We start from the raw sequence: 15,570 nt of genomic DNA on the forward strand, positions 1-15,570 counted from the left end.
CACATGGAGGGGGGGGGGGGGGGCAGCCCCCGGGGGGGGCCCCCCCGCCCCGCTCGCGCCTCGATTAGCTGCTGCTTTACTCGCTTAGCAAGAGCCACGAAGGAAACCACGCAATACCCAGCCTCGGAGCACAGCCCCGGGGCGCCCCAGCAATACCCTGCCCGTGCGTGCACCGCGCATGACGCCACCGCACTTTGCTGAGATGCTGCTTTCCGACCGTCAGGTACGGATGATCCTTTCTACCGTTTCTCTTTTTGTTGCTGGATATTCTACTACACTCCGGTGTTTTTTTTTAATTCTCTCGGTTTGTATAAAAAAATACAGAAAAAAAAAAACAACAAAAAAAAACACAAAACGGAACTTTACGTCGGGTGTTAAACGTTCCAAGTGTCGTGGTAAGTGGTCCGTAGTTCGCTACTTCTCCGCCCGGGGTGCTCGTCCTGCCGTTACCGCCAGCCCGGGGAAAGCTCCCGTTCGCGCGCTGTATCGTGGTTAAGACAATGTTACAGAAATGCATTTATCTACCCAAAGGCCTGGCTCCGCTGGGCACTTTATTTAAAAAAAAAAATCCGTTTTGTTGGACGAGATGCGGAGAGGCTCAAATAAAGGCAGAATGACGGCGTTTGACGCGCTTCCCCGGCCTTCCCTTGGGCAGCCTGGGTGCGGAGGGAGAGCGGCTCCGCTCCTCCCCAGCACCAGGGAAGGGCGCTGGCAGTGCCCGGCGTGACCCCCACGGGACATCCACCACCAGCCGGGGCCGCAGGGACCCGCAGAGCCCGGGGTGGGTCACGGCACGGGCTCAGCCCGCGGCCGCACTCATCTGCCCCGGGGAACAGAGCGCAGCGAGCCGCAGGGGGTGTTGGCGACCACTTTATTATGACAAAGGCTACAAGCCACGTTCTTTTTTAAAGTGCATTATAATTCACCGTCAACGAACCACAGACACAAGCCTGGCATAGTGCAGATACGGCCAACGTGGCAGAGGACACCGAGCGGACAGCGGGGCCGGGGCAAGCCGGGGAACGGAGGCAGCGGGAGAAGGGATGGGGGTGAGGGAGAGGGGCTGGGGTACAAGCGCTGCTCCAGACGGACCCAAAGCCCTGCCAGCCGGGACGGACAGCGGGCAGGATGGGAGCAGACCCGGGCCAGGAGGGGCTCAGCTCCCCATGCAGACCCAGGGTGCTCTCTGCATTTGGGGATGCGATCGGGGCCGTGCCCTGCCCTGCGTGGGAGCACTGCAGTTCCCAGAGGAGCAGAGCACCGGTTCCAGCCCTGGACAAACACCGTCCTGCAGCACCGCCTCCGGACTGGCACAGGAGTCCAGCAGCTCCCAGCACCCCACACCAGGCCAGCTGGCAGCACACGTGGCTCCCAGGGGACAGCCCCAACCTTCAGGCCCAGTTCCCTGCTCAGGGAAGAGGCATCCATCCCTCCCTCCATCCACCCACCCAGGCCTGGACAAACAGCCCCACAAAGGTGCTGCTGAAGGACGGCGGCGGTCTGGGACGTCTGTGGTCCCCTCAACCTGAGAGCACCCTGGGCAGCGCACGGGGCTCAGCCGCCTGGCTGGGAATGCTCAGTTTAAAGTGCTTTTTTCTCTTTCTTTTTGCATGGGGTGCTAAGGCCAAACCTCACCTTGCCAGAGAACATTTCCCCTTTATCCCCAAGGCCAGGACCAAAGCATCAGAAACCTCCGGAGAGCTCCCTGGGGAGTCTTCCCCTCCGTCACTGCACATAGCAGCTGCGGGTCTGCTGCGCCCTGCTCAAACCAAAGCAACATCCAAGCAATTCTGTGCAATGAGGCAGGCTCCTGAAGCACCTGGCGCGTCTCCAAGGGCCCATGCCTCTCTGAAAAGGACTGTCCTGGCAGAGGAGGGTGGGGGAACCAGCTTTGGTACTGCGTGGTCAGGAAGCACCTGCCTGGAGCACAGCCGAAGCCCCAGCTCCCAGGCTGGCTGCGGCCCCAGCCGAGCAGTGGGGGGCTTCCCCCGCAGCCCCAAAGCTGCCCCAGCCCCACCAGACCCAGCCAGCTGCGGGCTGGGAGGGCTCCCTCCCGCTCCCCAGTGCTTTCTTTCCGTGGATTCCCCTTGTGCTTGCAGCAGCATCCCCCTAACATCATCTCTAACCAGCTCAGTAGCTTCCCTACCCAAAGTGACTTTTTGCATAGTGCCGCTCGCCCTGTCCCAGGGGATCGTGCCACACGAGCCACGTGCTGGTGGTCTCTGTCCTCCAGCCAGCTGGGGCAGAGGGAAAAGACACCCAGGGACAGCAGCTGTGGGGCTCGGGGACGTGCAGGCATGTGGCCACAGCTCACCGGCTTCCGATGCTGTCGCTGTCCCGGTCAGCAGGACAAAAGAGGCAGCGAGAGGCAGCACCAGAGGCCAGAGCTTGTCCCAGGGGAGTTGGCGCTGCCCCCAAGCCATGCCCCGAGGGTCTCAGTGCAGGCTTTCAGCAGTCAGCAGAAAATGGGAAGAGGCTGAAAGCTGGTGCCTGGAAACCTCCTTCTGCACCACAGCTTTTCTTCAAGCCCCAGCTGCCTTGGTCCACGGGCCCCCTCCAGCCCAGGAGCCAGCCAGCAGGGAAGGTGCTGGAGCCTGCCCCACGCCGGGGCTGGGCAGAGCTGATACCCGGGCAGCAGCTGCTCACACTCCTGCCCCAAGTCTCTCTCCGGGTGTCTGGGCAGCAAGTAGCACTTGTGACACACACAGCAAGGGGAACACGGGCAGCAGTCATGTCAGCGTGAAGCAAACATGGCATCGCTTACAAGGTGCAGCAGCAAGGAGTGCTGGGGACCCCCCGGCACACAGCCTAGATGATATCCGTCTCCCTCTCTATGCCAACGTACTTCAAGGCGTCTGCCTGGCTGTACCTAGAAGACAGGAAAAGCCACAGCTGCTGTAACGACCTCTGAACTCCCTGCAAACGTGCACAGAAAGCAGGGTCAAGCCCTGCCCAGGGTCCCCAGCCAGCTGCTCCCCGCGTTACCGGTAATCAAAGAAGAGCTCCTCTCCCGCCTGGATGGCCCTCTTGGCAAAGATTCCTATCCGGTGGTCTCCATTCACCATCACAACTGCAACCAGAGGGAAAAGACATGCGGCTGCAGCTCAGGTCGGGTCACGGATACGCCCCCTGGGGGGCTCCAACCTGCAGCGACCCCTCTGCAAGGCCACGGCCACAGCAGAGCTGAAGGAGAGTTTGCCCACGCCTTTGAAGTTCTGCGGCTGCCACAGACTCCGGGTGACTTGGGACCCCGTGAACCCCCTGAATTCCCAGAGCTGAGCAGGCCCCGGAGACCCTTCCCCAGCCTTGACCTGCCCGGGTGGGGAGAGCTCACCTTTGGCATAGCAATTGGGGTTCACGGAGTGGTTGGCAAAGCGGATTTTGTTTCCTTTGCGAGTGGCGTCAACGACAAAATCTATCAAAAGGCAAAAGGAGAAAACTCTGCAGTGTCCCGGAAAGACAAGACTGCTGCTCACGGGCTGGAGGGGCTCGAGACTGCCCACCCACCAGCCCCTGCCAGGAAGCCCACGTCTCTGCCACCCCTCGAAGCCCCACGCGAGTTACCATTGTTGAGGTTGAAGAGGAAACTTGACATGTACTTGTCATAGACCTTTCCTCGCCGGTCAGCCTCATCCTGCGAAATAAGCTGGAGAAGGAGAATGCCTTGAGAGAGGCCCGAGGGCACGGTAAGGATCGCTGCAAGGAACAATGCTCTTGGATCTCGTGGAGGTGCCTCCGGCCCTTCCACACCAGTGGGTGGGGGTTCGCCAGGGCTCAGGAGGAGCAGAGGAGGAGCTGGGCTCCCAGGGATCAGCACGCACACATCAGACATCCCTCCTTGGCGGAGGGCCTGGAGTTGGGTCCCAGAATTGTAAGGTTTCTAACTCTAAGCTGGGTCAGAGGGAGCCCGTGGCTGAGCTGGGGAAGGCCCCTGAGATAACCGCAGAGCAACGCTTCCACTGCGCGCGTCCGCCCGAGCACGCGGCAGTCCCGGCGAGGGCGGCAGCACTGACCTCCCCGCAGTACTCCGAGATGAATTCGTTCTTCTGCACGGACTCCTTGATGAAAGTCCCCCAGCCAGCGACATCCGAAGGTGCCAGCAACAAGTGCTAGAGCCAAGGTGAGAAGAAAACAGTCGGGGTGGGCAGACCTACCGCCCCCAGCACCGAAGCAGCGCAGAGATCACGCCCCAGGTGTCTGTGCTGGGCTTAGGGCAGCGCCCAGGAGCACCCATGCCGTGCTGGCTGCTGCCTTCACTGTGCCAGCATCATCCGGTGTCCCCTAGTGTGAGGTGACACACAGGTCCCTGCACACTTAGGGGTCATAGCATCGTTAAGCTGGAGCTGCACATTACTTAACACCCACTAATTTGCATCTCTCTCTGAATTTCTCTCTTTTATACGCAGTCCCTTGTCCTGACCAACAGAATTCAAGACCTGACCTTTCTTTGGAGTCATTTCTTACACTCCCTTGTTCTCACCCTTCCTCATATACCCCCCATCTCCCAGTTTTCACATCCATAATCCATACTCCAGAGTAAGTGCTACAGAAGCCTGGGGCACAGCAGCTTCTCTTTGATTTTTGCCTCGCTCAGACAGCGACGGGTGGCTCACACCCCCTCTCCCACACAGCACCCATCTGTTTATCAACCCCACCCTGAGGCAGCCCTTTGCCAGCAGCCCAGAGCCACGCAGCACAGCCGATACCTTTTTGAGCCCTCGCTGGATGCTGCAGTTCTTGCAGGAGACCACCTTGCAGTCCCAGTGCTCCGAAGCCCCGCAGGTCAGGCAGAGGTCCGGGTCGCACTCCCGCACGGCCAGGTAGCACGGGCACTGCTTGGTGTTGCACTGGGTTTTGCAGCGGCAGCCTGGGAAGCGGTTCTGACCTGCAGGAACACAGCGCGAGGTTTTTCAGAGAGAGGGACGTGCCCCGTGTCCCTGCCCCGCAGATACACACGGAAGCTCCTGCTGAGCCGGGTCCTGCCCTGGCAGGCTGTTTGGGCTCTGTGCAGATACAGAATTTAAACTGTCTGTGACCAAGGGCCAGGCTGCCTGCCCGCCCCCCCGGCTAACACAAGGGAGGTGCCTTCGTGCTAATAACGAGCTTTGCAGCCCCTCTGCTCTGGGCAGGAGAGATGGGAGCTCCCAGGCCGCCTTCCTGACCCCTGAAGTCACCAGAACGGGGCTCACCGAAGAATGCAACATGACAAAGGGACGTTTTTCAGCCTGGGCACCCAAGGTTGAAAGCCAGAAAGCAGAGCAACGGCCTGGGGGCAAGGCAGCCTTGAGGACCGCTCACACCTCGCAGAGCACAGACCCACGTGTGGGGTCTCTCCGCAGCTGGAGATGCTGATCTGCCTCTTGGGGCTAATTACGTGCAGTTTGAAATCAGCTCTGATAATATGAACTGATCAGGACGGAGAAGCTGGGAGCCTGAGCTGGTTCCCTGTCACCCTCTAGCCCTTCCAGCCCCAGGCTGTGTCATAACCCTACACGAATTCACCCTCAGAAGCCCCAGTTACACGGGCAAGTGCTGTTATCTCCATCCCTGAGCTGGGAACGGGAGCCCAGAGGGGAAAACGAGAGTGGCAGAGCAATGACCCAGCTCCCACCCTAAGTGCTGGCCACACGTCCTCTTTCCACGGGATTGGCAGCAACACCCAGGGCTTGGTGCTCGATGCAGACATGCAGACGAGCAATCTCTAACGAGAGCCTGTATCACTTGCTGCTGGGGGACACGGGGCAGCATGGAACGTAGTTTCCCCTTAGATTTATCAGGCTGCTAATCAAACTGCTGCAGACGGACAGAGAAATGAAGGCAGGGATAAAACAGGCCTCCAGCAAGCCCCAGGGCTGCACCCTCCCCCTGTCTCTGCGAGAAGAGCCGGCCGCTTTCAGGTGTGGCAGGCCCAGCTTTTTTCCTTACAGTCAGGGTTGCACTGGCAGAACTTCTCACAGAAGTTCTGGGTCATGATGCAGGGGCAGGAGCTGTCACAAGGATGTTCGGGGTGGTCACAGGGCTGGTAGTTGTACACCTGGGTAGGCGAGTTATCTGGAGCAAGAGGAGACACGGCAGGGTTAGAAGCTGCGCGTTGCAGGAACGTTTGAGAGCAAGCAGCACGCCCAGGGCTCTGGAGCAGAGCACGAGCACGTTCCCCGTCTGCCTGCAGAGGGCAGGAAGCCCAGCAGCGCTCAGCATACAGCTGTAATTACAAACACATGACACAACGCCTCCTTTACACCTCCGCAGCCCGTTTTACACGGGGACTGCATGCCAAAACCTCAGCCCCCCCTCTGGCTGGAGCAGGACCGTGCCTCTCCCACTGCCTGGGAGAGAGCGCTGGCACGGCAGGGATGTGGGTGGCACAACCACAGGGGCACCAAAAACAGCCCTTCGGTGGGGAGCTGCTCCCCCTGCACCCCTACAGCTGCCGGGACAGGGAGCAAGACACGGTGTCCTGTGCAAGCCAGGGCTGGAGAATCAGCCCCTGGGGGAGAACGGCCACGCAAACCGCAGCCGAGCGCAGCCACTGACGTTACCTTTCTTCAGCTGGATCTTCCTGCAGTGCGCGGCCCACAGCCTGGGAGAGAAGCAGAGAAGTGTCAGAGGTGGGGGCACGAGCCTCCATCGGGAGGGGCTGGCTAAGCACCGCGCTCAGCACTGCAGCAGCTGGGGCCAGGCGATTCCAGCAGGGCTGCCTGGCAGCGTCACGCATTAATAACCATCAGGCGGCCGCAAAGCGCAGAAAGATGAGAACGGCACAGCTACAGGAGTTATTTAAGGCAAGTGTGAGAGCCAGAATAATACTGGATACACTGGATCAGCACACAAAAAGTAGGTTAGGAGGCAGGGAGCTCGGGCTGAGGCTGCTGTCGGGACAGCGCCGGCCTCCTTGCAGCAGTGCGGCACAGCGCAGCCACCGTGCCGCCCTCTGCTCCGGGGCTGAGCCCGTGGGCACAGGACCCCGCAGCTCCCCAACCAGGAGGACAGCACCAGAGAAGGGCCAGGGGCCAGCTCCCAGCCGGCAGCACAATCAGCCCTGTGTGACAGCGAGAAGTGTGCGCAGATGGGAGCCAGATGGGGATTACCAGGAATGCTTTGGCACAAAAAGCAGCGAATCTGGTTGCGTTTTTAAGAACAAAACAAGCTTGTCCAGCACTTGCCTGTGCTTCCTTTTCTTCTTCTGGGATGGATTCATTAATTCGTTTGTTGGCAGTTTTGTTATAAGGGATTCTTTAACTGCAAACTGAAAGACCTACCAAAAATAATAATAATAATAAAAAAAAACAGAAGCAAAAAGAAGAATAAAGTTCAGTATATCCAAGTTACCTTTATCTAAAGCATACATGGAGAGAGTGCAAGCACACACACACAGTGGGGGTCCCAGCAGGCAGGCAGCTCTGCCCCCGGTTTCACTAAACCACGGGTGTCCTTGCTTTTCTTGCCTGGGAAACAAAACCATCCCCTCTCCCACCAGCCTGGGCTACGGGACGCTGAAGAAACCTCACAGCACTGGACGCATGCGGGGCTTGTTCTGTGAACAGCAGCCATACTGTAAAGGAACACCACCCAACTTCCCAAAGCGTTGATGCAACACGTTCCTCGAGGCGGTTTGCAGCAGGGAAGAAAAAAAGAAGCAGCAAGCAGCAGCAAAGGGCTCCCTCCTGCCCCGGGGCCAGGCGCTGCGGTGCCTGCCTGCCCAGACCAGAAGGTCAGGCCATACCTGCTTGCACGTCTTTGTCCCCAGCAGCCTGGCAATGGAGCAGAAGTTGTTGAAGTAGGTCCCATGGAAGACACGGAAGAGCGACTCCTCAGCTCCCGTCCACTCAACCGGCTCCTGCTGCGTCTCCACCGCAAACAGCTGGGACGAGGCCGGGCTCAGCTTCTGTTTGGTGGGGGTCTGGCAGCGGGAGTTTGCCTCTGGGGAGAAAGGCAGACGTTAGGGCCAGGGATGAGCAAGAACACACCCCTGCTGTCAAAGCTTCCTCGGGCAGCGCTGCTCCAGGGGTGCCTGAGCCTGCCTGCCGCACCTCCGGGCAGCCCCGCGCCAGCCTGTCGCACTCCTCCAGGGCACCGTGCCACCTTCCCCTGCCACGGCTGTGCCCACAGCGCAGCCTCCTGACCCAGGCAGCAGCACTGGGGAGGCCCGAGGATGAGGAAGGTGCTCCCTTCTCTCCCACCCGGGATGGGATGAGCGTGCTCTTTCTCCCCTGGGAGCTCATCCTGCCCTGGGCACTGCCACTCACCCGGCGAGGCAGCAGCCTGCTGCTCATCCTGGGGGAACGCGGCTGCTGACACGGCCCCAGCCTCAGCAGCTCCCAGGTGGGTGCTCAGCACCCCTGCAGGGCCGAGCACCCAGGCCGGCACTGCCACCAGCCCGCTTTGCTGCCTGCGTTGTCCTAGTGTGCAGCCAACAAGGCACTCAAAGCCCAGGGCGCTGGGTAAACACCGGTCCCAGCAGAGCACTTGCCGTGCCTGACAATGAGGACAATGAACCCCACCGCAGCACAGGGCATGACTGGGTGTTCCCCGTGTTTGCTTAAGGCCAGCTGTGGACATTTTGTCACTCCAGCTCTGAATTCCACGGCCCCGGCACAGGGACAGAGCAGCAAGGCAGGGACAGAGCCCCGCGTGTGACAGTGCCTGCCCGTTATTTGTCACAGCACTGAACGGGAGAGGGTTCCCTCCAGGGATGGCACCGTACCCGAGGAACTAGAGGCCCACTCATTGCCCGTGTCTCTGTCGCTGTCTCCCTCCCTTGTCTCAGCGAGGGCCGGGGTGTTTGAGCAGGAAGCACTGACCACATGGTGCCTCCGGCGGCGCCTGCCCGAGCACTTGGACCGCGGGTTGTGCAGCGCAGCGAACTCCTTGGCACCTTCCTGCAAGCAGAGCAGAGCACGGGGTGGGTGGCACGCAGCCAGGACGCGCAGAAAGGCCTCGGGAGAAGCCCTCCTGCCGCCACGGGAAGGCAGGAGACCTGTCATACATCATAGGGTCACCTCCAGTAAGTGCCACGGCCCTGCCTGCACGGCACCTTTCTGCTTCGTGTCCTTCAGCATCGCCACCCGGTACGAGCAGGCTCCCTCACCCTGCTCCTCCAGCCTGCTTCCCCGTCTCTTGCCCTGGCAATGACACCCTCCCGGCCTCTGCTCTACACCCTCCCGGCCTCCGTTCTGCCTCAGCCCTGCAGCTCCCCTCAGACGCTGGTATCTCAGCCAGATAATCTGAACGTGACAAGAAGACGCTTCCAGTAAGGCTCCTATCTGGATCCGTGCTTCCCCAGATTCAGTGACGATTAGATAATCAGCTTAGATAATCAGGTGAGATTTCAGAATTATGTAATTCTGAAAAATCACCAAAGTTGTGAAAAAAAAAGACCCACAAAGTACTGAAGAGCACGGCTGGCCAGGCCACTTCCTACAGTGGTTTCAGAAGCTGCAGCGCAGAAACGTACCAGCCAGAGGAAACAGTCTGCTCCGCAAGGGTCTGGCTCGATTTTCGTCTCTCTGTTCTTTCGTTTGTACACATTAGGAGTAGCATGAAAAGCTGAAAAAATAATAGTGAGCTTTACTGTCAGCATCCTCCAACAAGGGGCACCTCCCACAAAGCGAAGGACAGGGACAGCATGAGGGGAGTGAAGGCAAGTGGGAGCCTGAGGCAGCCGCCAGGAGCACAGGAGCAGATCTAAGAGCAGGGCACAAGGTGGGGACGTCTCGGCCAGCCCTACTCCTACCAGTGATGGGAACTTAGCATCAGAGGGGAAACACTTGGGAAGGAGAGGGCGTAGGAAAAACGTCTGCTTTCAGGCTGAAACAATAAGGCTGCATGATCTTAATAATAGAGCCTTAAATAAATAATTCACTGGAGAGAGTCCTGTGACTTTCCAAGGAAGCCCTCAGAGCTGGGAAACGGCAGGTCCAACAGCTAACCCCTATCCAAAAGGCTCTGGCAGCACAAAGAGCAGGAACATGACTAAGATGGAGCTTAAGTTCCAGTGAGGCAGCAAAACACAGGGGCACGTCCACGCTTTGGGAGCGCGACATCAGGGAGTCGTGCCTTTCCCTGATGAGCTTCTGCGAAGCGAGAGGGAAGCCCAGTCACAGCACCACTTCTGGAACAAAGTGCCAGGAAAGAGCAGACTGCCACGGGGGTTGCTTTCCCTTGTGCAAATTGGTGGAGCTGTCTTTATAAAAGGTTTTGGGGCACCTGAGAGCCTCTAAAGGCTCCGCTGCCAACGCCAGGGAGGCATCACCCTCTGACGACCGCAGCGCAGACGCCAAGCGAGGCACGCAGGAGCACAAAGCACTGAGGAAATGGAAAGGGAAGCGCCCGGTGGGACCGCACTTACGGTGCAGAAAGCAGTCGTATTTGAAGCAGCGCCGGCAGAAGAGCGTGTGGAAGGAGTGCAGGGACTGCTCGCGCTGGACCGACTTCGCGCAGGGCCCGTCGATGTTGGGGGTGCACTGCGGGGGCAGCACATTCGGGTCCGACACCTCCGTGAGCTCTCTGTACCTATTGAGCAATCAGAGATAGTCACCAATGTGCATTTTTTCCTAATTCGGGACGTTTTACAAGGCTTTCTGTGACTTAGGTCTTATGACTCTGGCTCAGATACCTTGAGGTTAAACCAAAAGTTTCTAATACTCAAAAAATGTTCTGCTCACAGCGCCTGCAGCCAAGCGAGCTCTGCTTTCTGCTCAGAGCACAGGGCTGTTGTCTAAAACACACATCTTAACCGTCACTAACAAAGGTAATAGGCAACACACGCAGAGATCTTCTACCTCTCTTTCATGTCATCTGGAAAGCCATACTCAGGGAACATGGAAGAAATGGCAGTGAAAATCATGTCGTTTGGAAACCGCTTCTTTGAACACTTCTTGTTACCTACGGAAAAAGAAGAGAACTCCTCAGTTACGCTGGACGTGACCATGCCTCTCCTTTTTCCAGAGAGGGTGATTCCAGGAGGTGTTCTGGACAGCTTTTTAAGAGACAGAAACGTAACCACACAGACAATTCTGTCTTGCAACGAGGCTAAATCGTTTCCAGATGCATTGCACTCTGCCACCTTCCAATTAGCATAATGTGTTGATGGAAGTACTAATGATTTCGTGTGGAATATTACTTTTCTCACCAAGAGAAGGCTTACAGACAATACTTTCCTACGTCTGCAAAAGGTCCTGGTATTTGTGCTACTCGTATCGCTATAAATCAAAGGTGAAACTCCCAGTCAGCACCCCTAAGGGCATGCAGGACATGTGAAAATCCCACGAACCAGAGCTGCTTCTACGCAGCAAAACCCCCAGGTGGCACAGGAGAAGGAAGATGAACGCTAATACGTGGAAAACGAGGCTGGAAGGGATTTGAAAAGGTTCACCTCCCTGTCCTACAGCAGAATTAGATCTCCCTACAAACTTACTGACAGATGCTTGCCAGGCCGGCGCTTTGAAACTTCCAAGAGCAGAGATCTCACATCCTCCCCAGGTAATACCCCACTGCTTTGCTAATCGCACCACTACATGGTTTTCCAGATGACTCATCTGAATTCCTCCTTGCTACACTTAAAGCTGATGACTGCTTATCCTGTCCGCAGGGGACAATGAGAATAACTGACTTCCCTTCTTTCATCTACCTTACCAGAGCTTGCCAAGCTGGCTACTACCCCTAAGTGACACACAAATAACCAAAAGAGCGAGGGCAGGAGAGCGCTGGGCAGCTCCTAAGGCAAGGTAGGATGGAAACACGACCATCACAGCCCCAGTTTCTGTAGCCAAACCCACCTTCTGCTGCAATTCGTTTCCTTTTCCGCGTGACTGGCAGCTCCTCTTTCCCATCCTCCTGCTTAACCTCAGAATCGTTGTGTCCTTCCTCCTCCTCGTCCGAGTACTGATTCAGGGCGTTCACTAGCTCCAGGAACACAGCATCGCTGATGAGGACTGACCCTGAAATCATTTCTGAAACACAGTGGTGTCAGCCAGTCTGTGGGAGGGCCAGCATCTTTCATGCTCCTCGGGGTGGTAAATCACAAGCCAGCCACAGGATATTATTAGCAGTGAGAACCTTCCTGGCAATTTTGGAAGGATAGGTTGGATTTTAATGCTATGGAGTCATAAGAGTGGTGTATCATTTTTGTGAATCTGGGGACAGGCCACACCAGAGAGTTTTGCACAGCCTTCTTCCCTCCAGACAGACCTTTACGATGGGCTAGGAAACTACGGAGGAAAACACACTGGTTTTTCATCTCTGAAAAGAATTATTGAAGTCTTGGCTGAGGTAAAAGTGAAACGATGTTGCTGAGCTCCTCCTAACATCTAGCACATGTTTCAGCTTCCCAGAACCGCCTGTGGATTCCCAGGAACTAGAGCTCTGGCTCCAGAGCATCCTGGGCCTAGAACAGATCGGGGTATCAAAAGGCAGGACCGTGTCCTTGCACACCAGCACCGCAGGCACATCCCTGCTTTTCTACCCTAAGAGCTCTCAGAGAAAAGCTGGTTACTGCTGCCACCTTTTGACTTCTTAACTGCTTTGATATCGAATTTGCAGGACAGTGAAAGGACAGTGCTGAGCGTTGCCACTCCCACGTTACCTTCCTCTCCATGAACCTTCCCATCGTAGTTATTAATGAGCTCTTCAATGAAGGTTTCATCCTCTTCCTTCACCTCATCTCCCATGTACGGGATGTTGCACAGAACAGTTTCATCCTCCACCTGTAACGAGATCAGATGCGGCTCAGTAACCCAGCACCTGCTGATTCCCACCCAGGCTGTGCCTCTAGGGCTGCTCCAGTCCACTCCACACAGACGACATGGCATAAAGCAAAGGTTCAGCCTCCCCAGCAGAAGTTTTGGATGTCACATCACTGACATTTCATCGTTATTCCGTACCAGCAGCATAGCCCTGATGCCAAAAAGTGAAATCTGATTTAAAAAAAAAATAAGAGTAGCGTATCCAAGGGTTATGGAAACTCAGAAACACGCTGCCAAGAGTAATAAACTACTGAAAATGTCAGAGGGGTCACGGTGATTAAGGTGGAGTGGAACTAGAACAGCGAAAGGCAAAATGGCAACTCATCCCAGGAGGGACACAGCTGGAGCCGAGGAGCGTTCTCACATTAACTGCACGGAGCAAGGACATTTGGCTTTCATTGCCATGGCACCGACAAGGGGCTCTGTTACATCTCCTCATGCAACAGCACTCCACCAGCCGGCTACGCCTGGTCCTAGGGAGCTCCTCGCTTGTAGGAATACACACACACACACACACTGGGCAAAGGGGCAGGCTAGCCACAGGCTGCCCGTCTGCTTTGTAAATAATCTTAACTAAACCAGGACAAAACAGTATTTAAATCGTCCTCCACACCACTGGGATCCTCCACAGCATCCCTAGAAGCAGATCAGCAGAGTAATCCGATCACAAAGGAAAGGACCTGCCTAAGAAATGCAAGTCTTGGTTTAAAAGGGACGTTAAAAGAGAAAAAGGAAAGCTAATAACCCTGCCCAGCCAAAGAAAAGAAAGCATTTACTCCTTGAATCCTGTGAAATAACGGTGGTCCTACCAAGGAGCCAGGTGTGGAAGAGAGACTAGCTGGGTAAAAGCTTGGATGCAAGGCTGTTCTGTGGGGTTCAACACAAGAAGCAAATAAAACAATGCTCCCCCTCATCTCTTGAGCAGGCATCGCTTGAAACAAGTTGGCTGAAGATGGTTTAATCACCGCACAGCCGTGTAATGGCTACACACTAACCTCACAAAGATCTGCACTCATCTCACACAGCTCCTGCTCCGCAGAGCGTTCATACTTACCATGAAGTTCTGCTGAAGGGGGGACCAGGAGTACATGATGGGCACCAGAGCCACTGTGTTCAGCGTCCTCATGTACAGCGTCTGGCTTGGAAATCCCGGAAAAATGCTCTCAACGGTACACTGGGAGAGAAACGAAGAGAAGGGCAGTGAGGAAACAGCCCCGGGGAGGCAGTCACAGTCACAGAAGGAAACTGCACTTCAGGACAAATACAGCAAAGTGCTGCGGTCACTCATTGTGGCTCCTTGATAGTAAAAGCTTTTTCCACCCATTTACCAAACTGTGCATAAATTATCCTCGTAGTTCCCTGCAAAGCCCTGGTTCCAATTCACATCTGTTGCTGCCGTGCCTCTTTTGCTCTCCCTACCTGTTTGAGGAAAGGGTGCCCGCTGACTGGCTTCATCAACTGCACTGGTTGAACTCGAAGCTTCTTCCAGTCCTCATTCAGAATTTGGGTCTTTTCGTGAACCTTTGCAAAGTTGGCCACAAAAAGAGCCTGAAACGAGAGAAAGAAGCACTCGAAATTTAAAACTCACGTCGAGGTTTAGAACATTAAAATCCCTCCTGAGATTTTGTTTCACATATCAAAACATAGTCAAGGCAGAGTACTTCAGATTGATGACACTCGTTAGAAGGAATTCTAATTAACCTCAGCATCGGTACAGAACTGTGCAGAAAGCGTAGCAAGAGCCAGCAGCTTTTAATAATTCTCGATCAGATCCGACCTCTTCTAAAATCTTACATGCCACGGAGAAAAGCAGCGGCAGAAGTCACCCAAAACCCACAGAGCCTGAGCACCGAGGGGGTTAAGGCAAGGAGACACTTCACAAAGTGGAAACGAGTCCTCTCCCCGCATGTTATGCAAGCACCCAGCCAGGGAACTTCTCTGCCTACACAGCAGAGCTGACTACCCTGCTCTGCTCCAACCACGGAGCACGAAGGGAGGTGAAATCTCTTCAGGCTTACCACGGCTACAACTGAAATATAATTGTGCAGTTCTCATCGTGAAGCACTCAGCTGAAAACTGCTCCAACACCGCAAACCAGAGCGAAGGCTAGAGCAGAAATCCTTCCAGCTAGACCTGGCATCTCTCGTTCCAGCTTTACCTTGGCTCCCATGTTCGCCTGAAACCTCTTGAGCTGCCGCAGACGCATGTATTCAGACTTGACTTTTCTTTTCCAGTATATAATACACTTTGACGTCGGAGGAGTGGCGATTTCCATTTTTCTATAAAAAAATGCAGGAAGAATAAATATCAGATAACGGAGAGCTTAGCGTTACAAACAAGTGGTATTAGGGGAAAAAAAAAACACAACACGCGGATTTTAAATGCATCACAGACTTTAACTAGGAAAAAAATAATCACAGAAATCTGCACTGGTCCTTTTTATGGAACAATTAGAGCACAAATTGCACCGAAAAGCTCGGAGAGCTTTTGGACGTAAGAAGCAGCAGAGAACTGCGTGTGCTTCCAGGGATTCAGCTGCTTCTGCCCAGCGTGAACCCCTGCGAATCCTCTACGGACAACGTGTTTGCAGTGTTCCCCTTTCTCCGTTTGCCCGGAGCACCGGCAGAACAAAACGACGACGTCAGGAGCCTCCTTACGTGCAGCTATCGCCTTTCTGGCCTTGCCAGGAGGCCAGGGAGGATTTCTGTTTGTTTTGCAGCCCTTCCCTTCAGAAAGGCGCTGCTGTTTGCGAGCGGTAACCAGCGGGTTTCGACGGGCGAGGGGCAGCCTTCGAGCTGGGTGCCGGCGCTGCGGCATCGCCCCCCCC

The 15,570-nt window shown here is 55.8% G+C and overlaps 1 protein-coding gene across 2 annotated transcripts in view; it reads right to left on the reverse strand.

The window, feature by feature from the left end:
- Positions 1 to 855: 855 nt before the first annotated feature.
- EZH1 (enhancer of zeste 1 polycomb repressive complex 2 subunit) overlaps positions 856 to 15,570 on the reverse strand; it is a 15,744-nt gene continuing 1,029 nt past the window's right edge. The window contains exons 1-20 of one of the 2 annotated variants that reach the window (XM_035347650.1): positions 15,212 to 15,539; positions 14,902 to 15,022; positions 14,163 to 14,291; positions 13,798 to 13,917; positions 12,584 to 12,704; positions 11,778 to 11,951; positions 10,782 to 10,884; positions 10,349 to 10,512; positions 9,455 to 9,546; positions 8,705 to 8,879; positions 7,724 to 7,920; positions 7,164 to 7,255; positions 6,540 to 6,580; positions 5,926 to 6,051; positions 4,707 to 4,885; positions 4,014 to 4,109; positions 3,565 to 3,646; positions 3,335 to 3,415; positions 2,986 to 3,070; positions 856 to 2,869 (exon numbers count right to left, since the gene is read on the reverse strand). In XM_035347650.1, the coding sequence (XP_035203541.1) occupies positions 2,809 to 2,869; positions 2,986 to 3,070; positions 3,335 to 3,415; positions 3,565 to 3,646; positions 4,014 to 4,109; positions 4,707 to 4,885; positions 5,926 to 6,051; positions 6,540 to 6,580; positions 7,164 to 7,255; positions 7,724 to 7,920; positions 8,705 to 8,879; positions 9,455 to 9,546; positions 10,349 to 10,512; positions 10,782 to 10,884; positions 11,778 to 11,951; positions 12,584 to 12,704; positions 13,798 to 13,917; positions 14,163 to 14,291; positions 14,902 to 15,018 (2,235 nt within the window). In that variant the 5' untranslated portion in view covers positions 15,019 to 15,022; positions 15,212 to 15,539 and the 3' untranslated portion in view covers positions 856 to 2,808. Of the gene's footprint in view, positions 2,870 to 2,985; positions 3,071 to 3,334; positions 3,416 to 3,564; positions 3,647 to 4,013; positions 4,110 to 4,706; positions 4,886 to 5,925; positions 6,052 to 6,539; positions 6,581 to 7,163; positions 7,256 to 7,723; positions 7,921 to 8,704; positions 8,880 to 9,454; positions 9,547 to 10,348; positions 10,513 to 10,781; positions 10,885 to 11,777; positions 11,952 to 12,583; positions 12,705 to 13,797; positions 13,918 to 14,162; positions 14,292 to 14,901; positions 15,023 to 15,211; positions 15,540 to 15,570 lie in introns of those variants that run through there. The other variant, XM_035347646.1, reaches the window with a different exon arrangement.

Source organism: Oxyura jamaicensis, chromosome 27, assembly GCF_011077185.1.
Source record: "Oxyura jamaicensis isolate SHBP4307 breed ruddy duck chromosome 27, BPBGC_Ojam_1.0, whole genome shotgun sequence".
In the NCBI taxonomy this organism is placed as follows: domain Eukaryota; kingdom Metazoa; phylum Chordata; class Aves; order Anseriformes; family Anatidae; genus Oxyura; species Oxyura jamaicensis.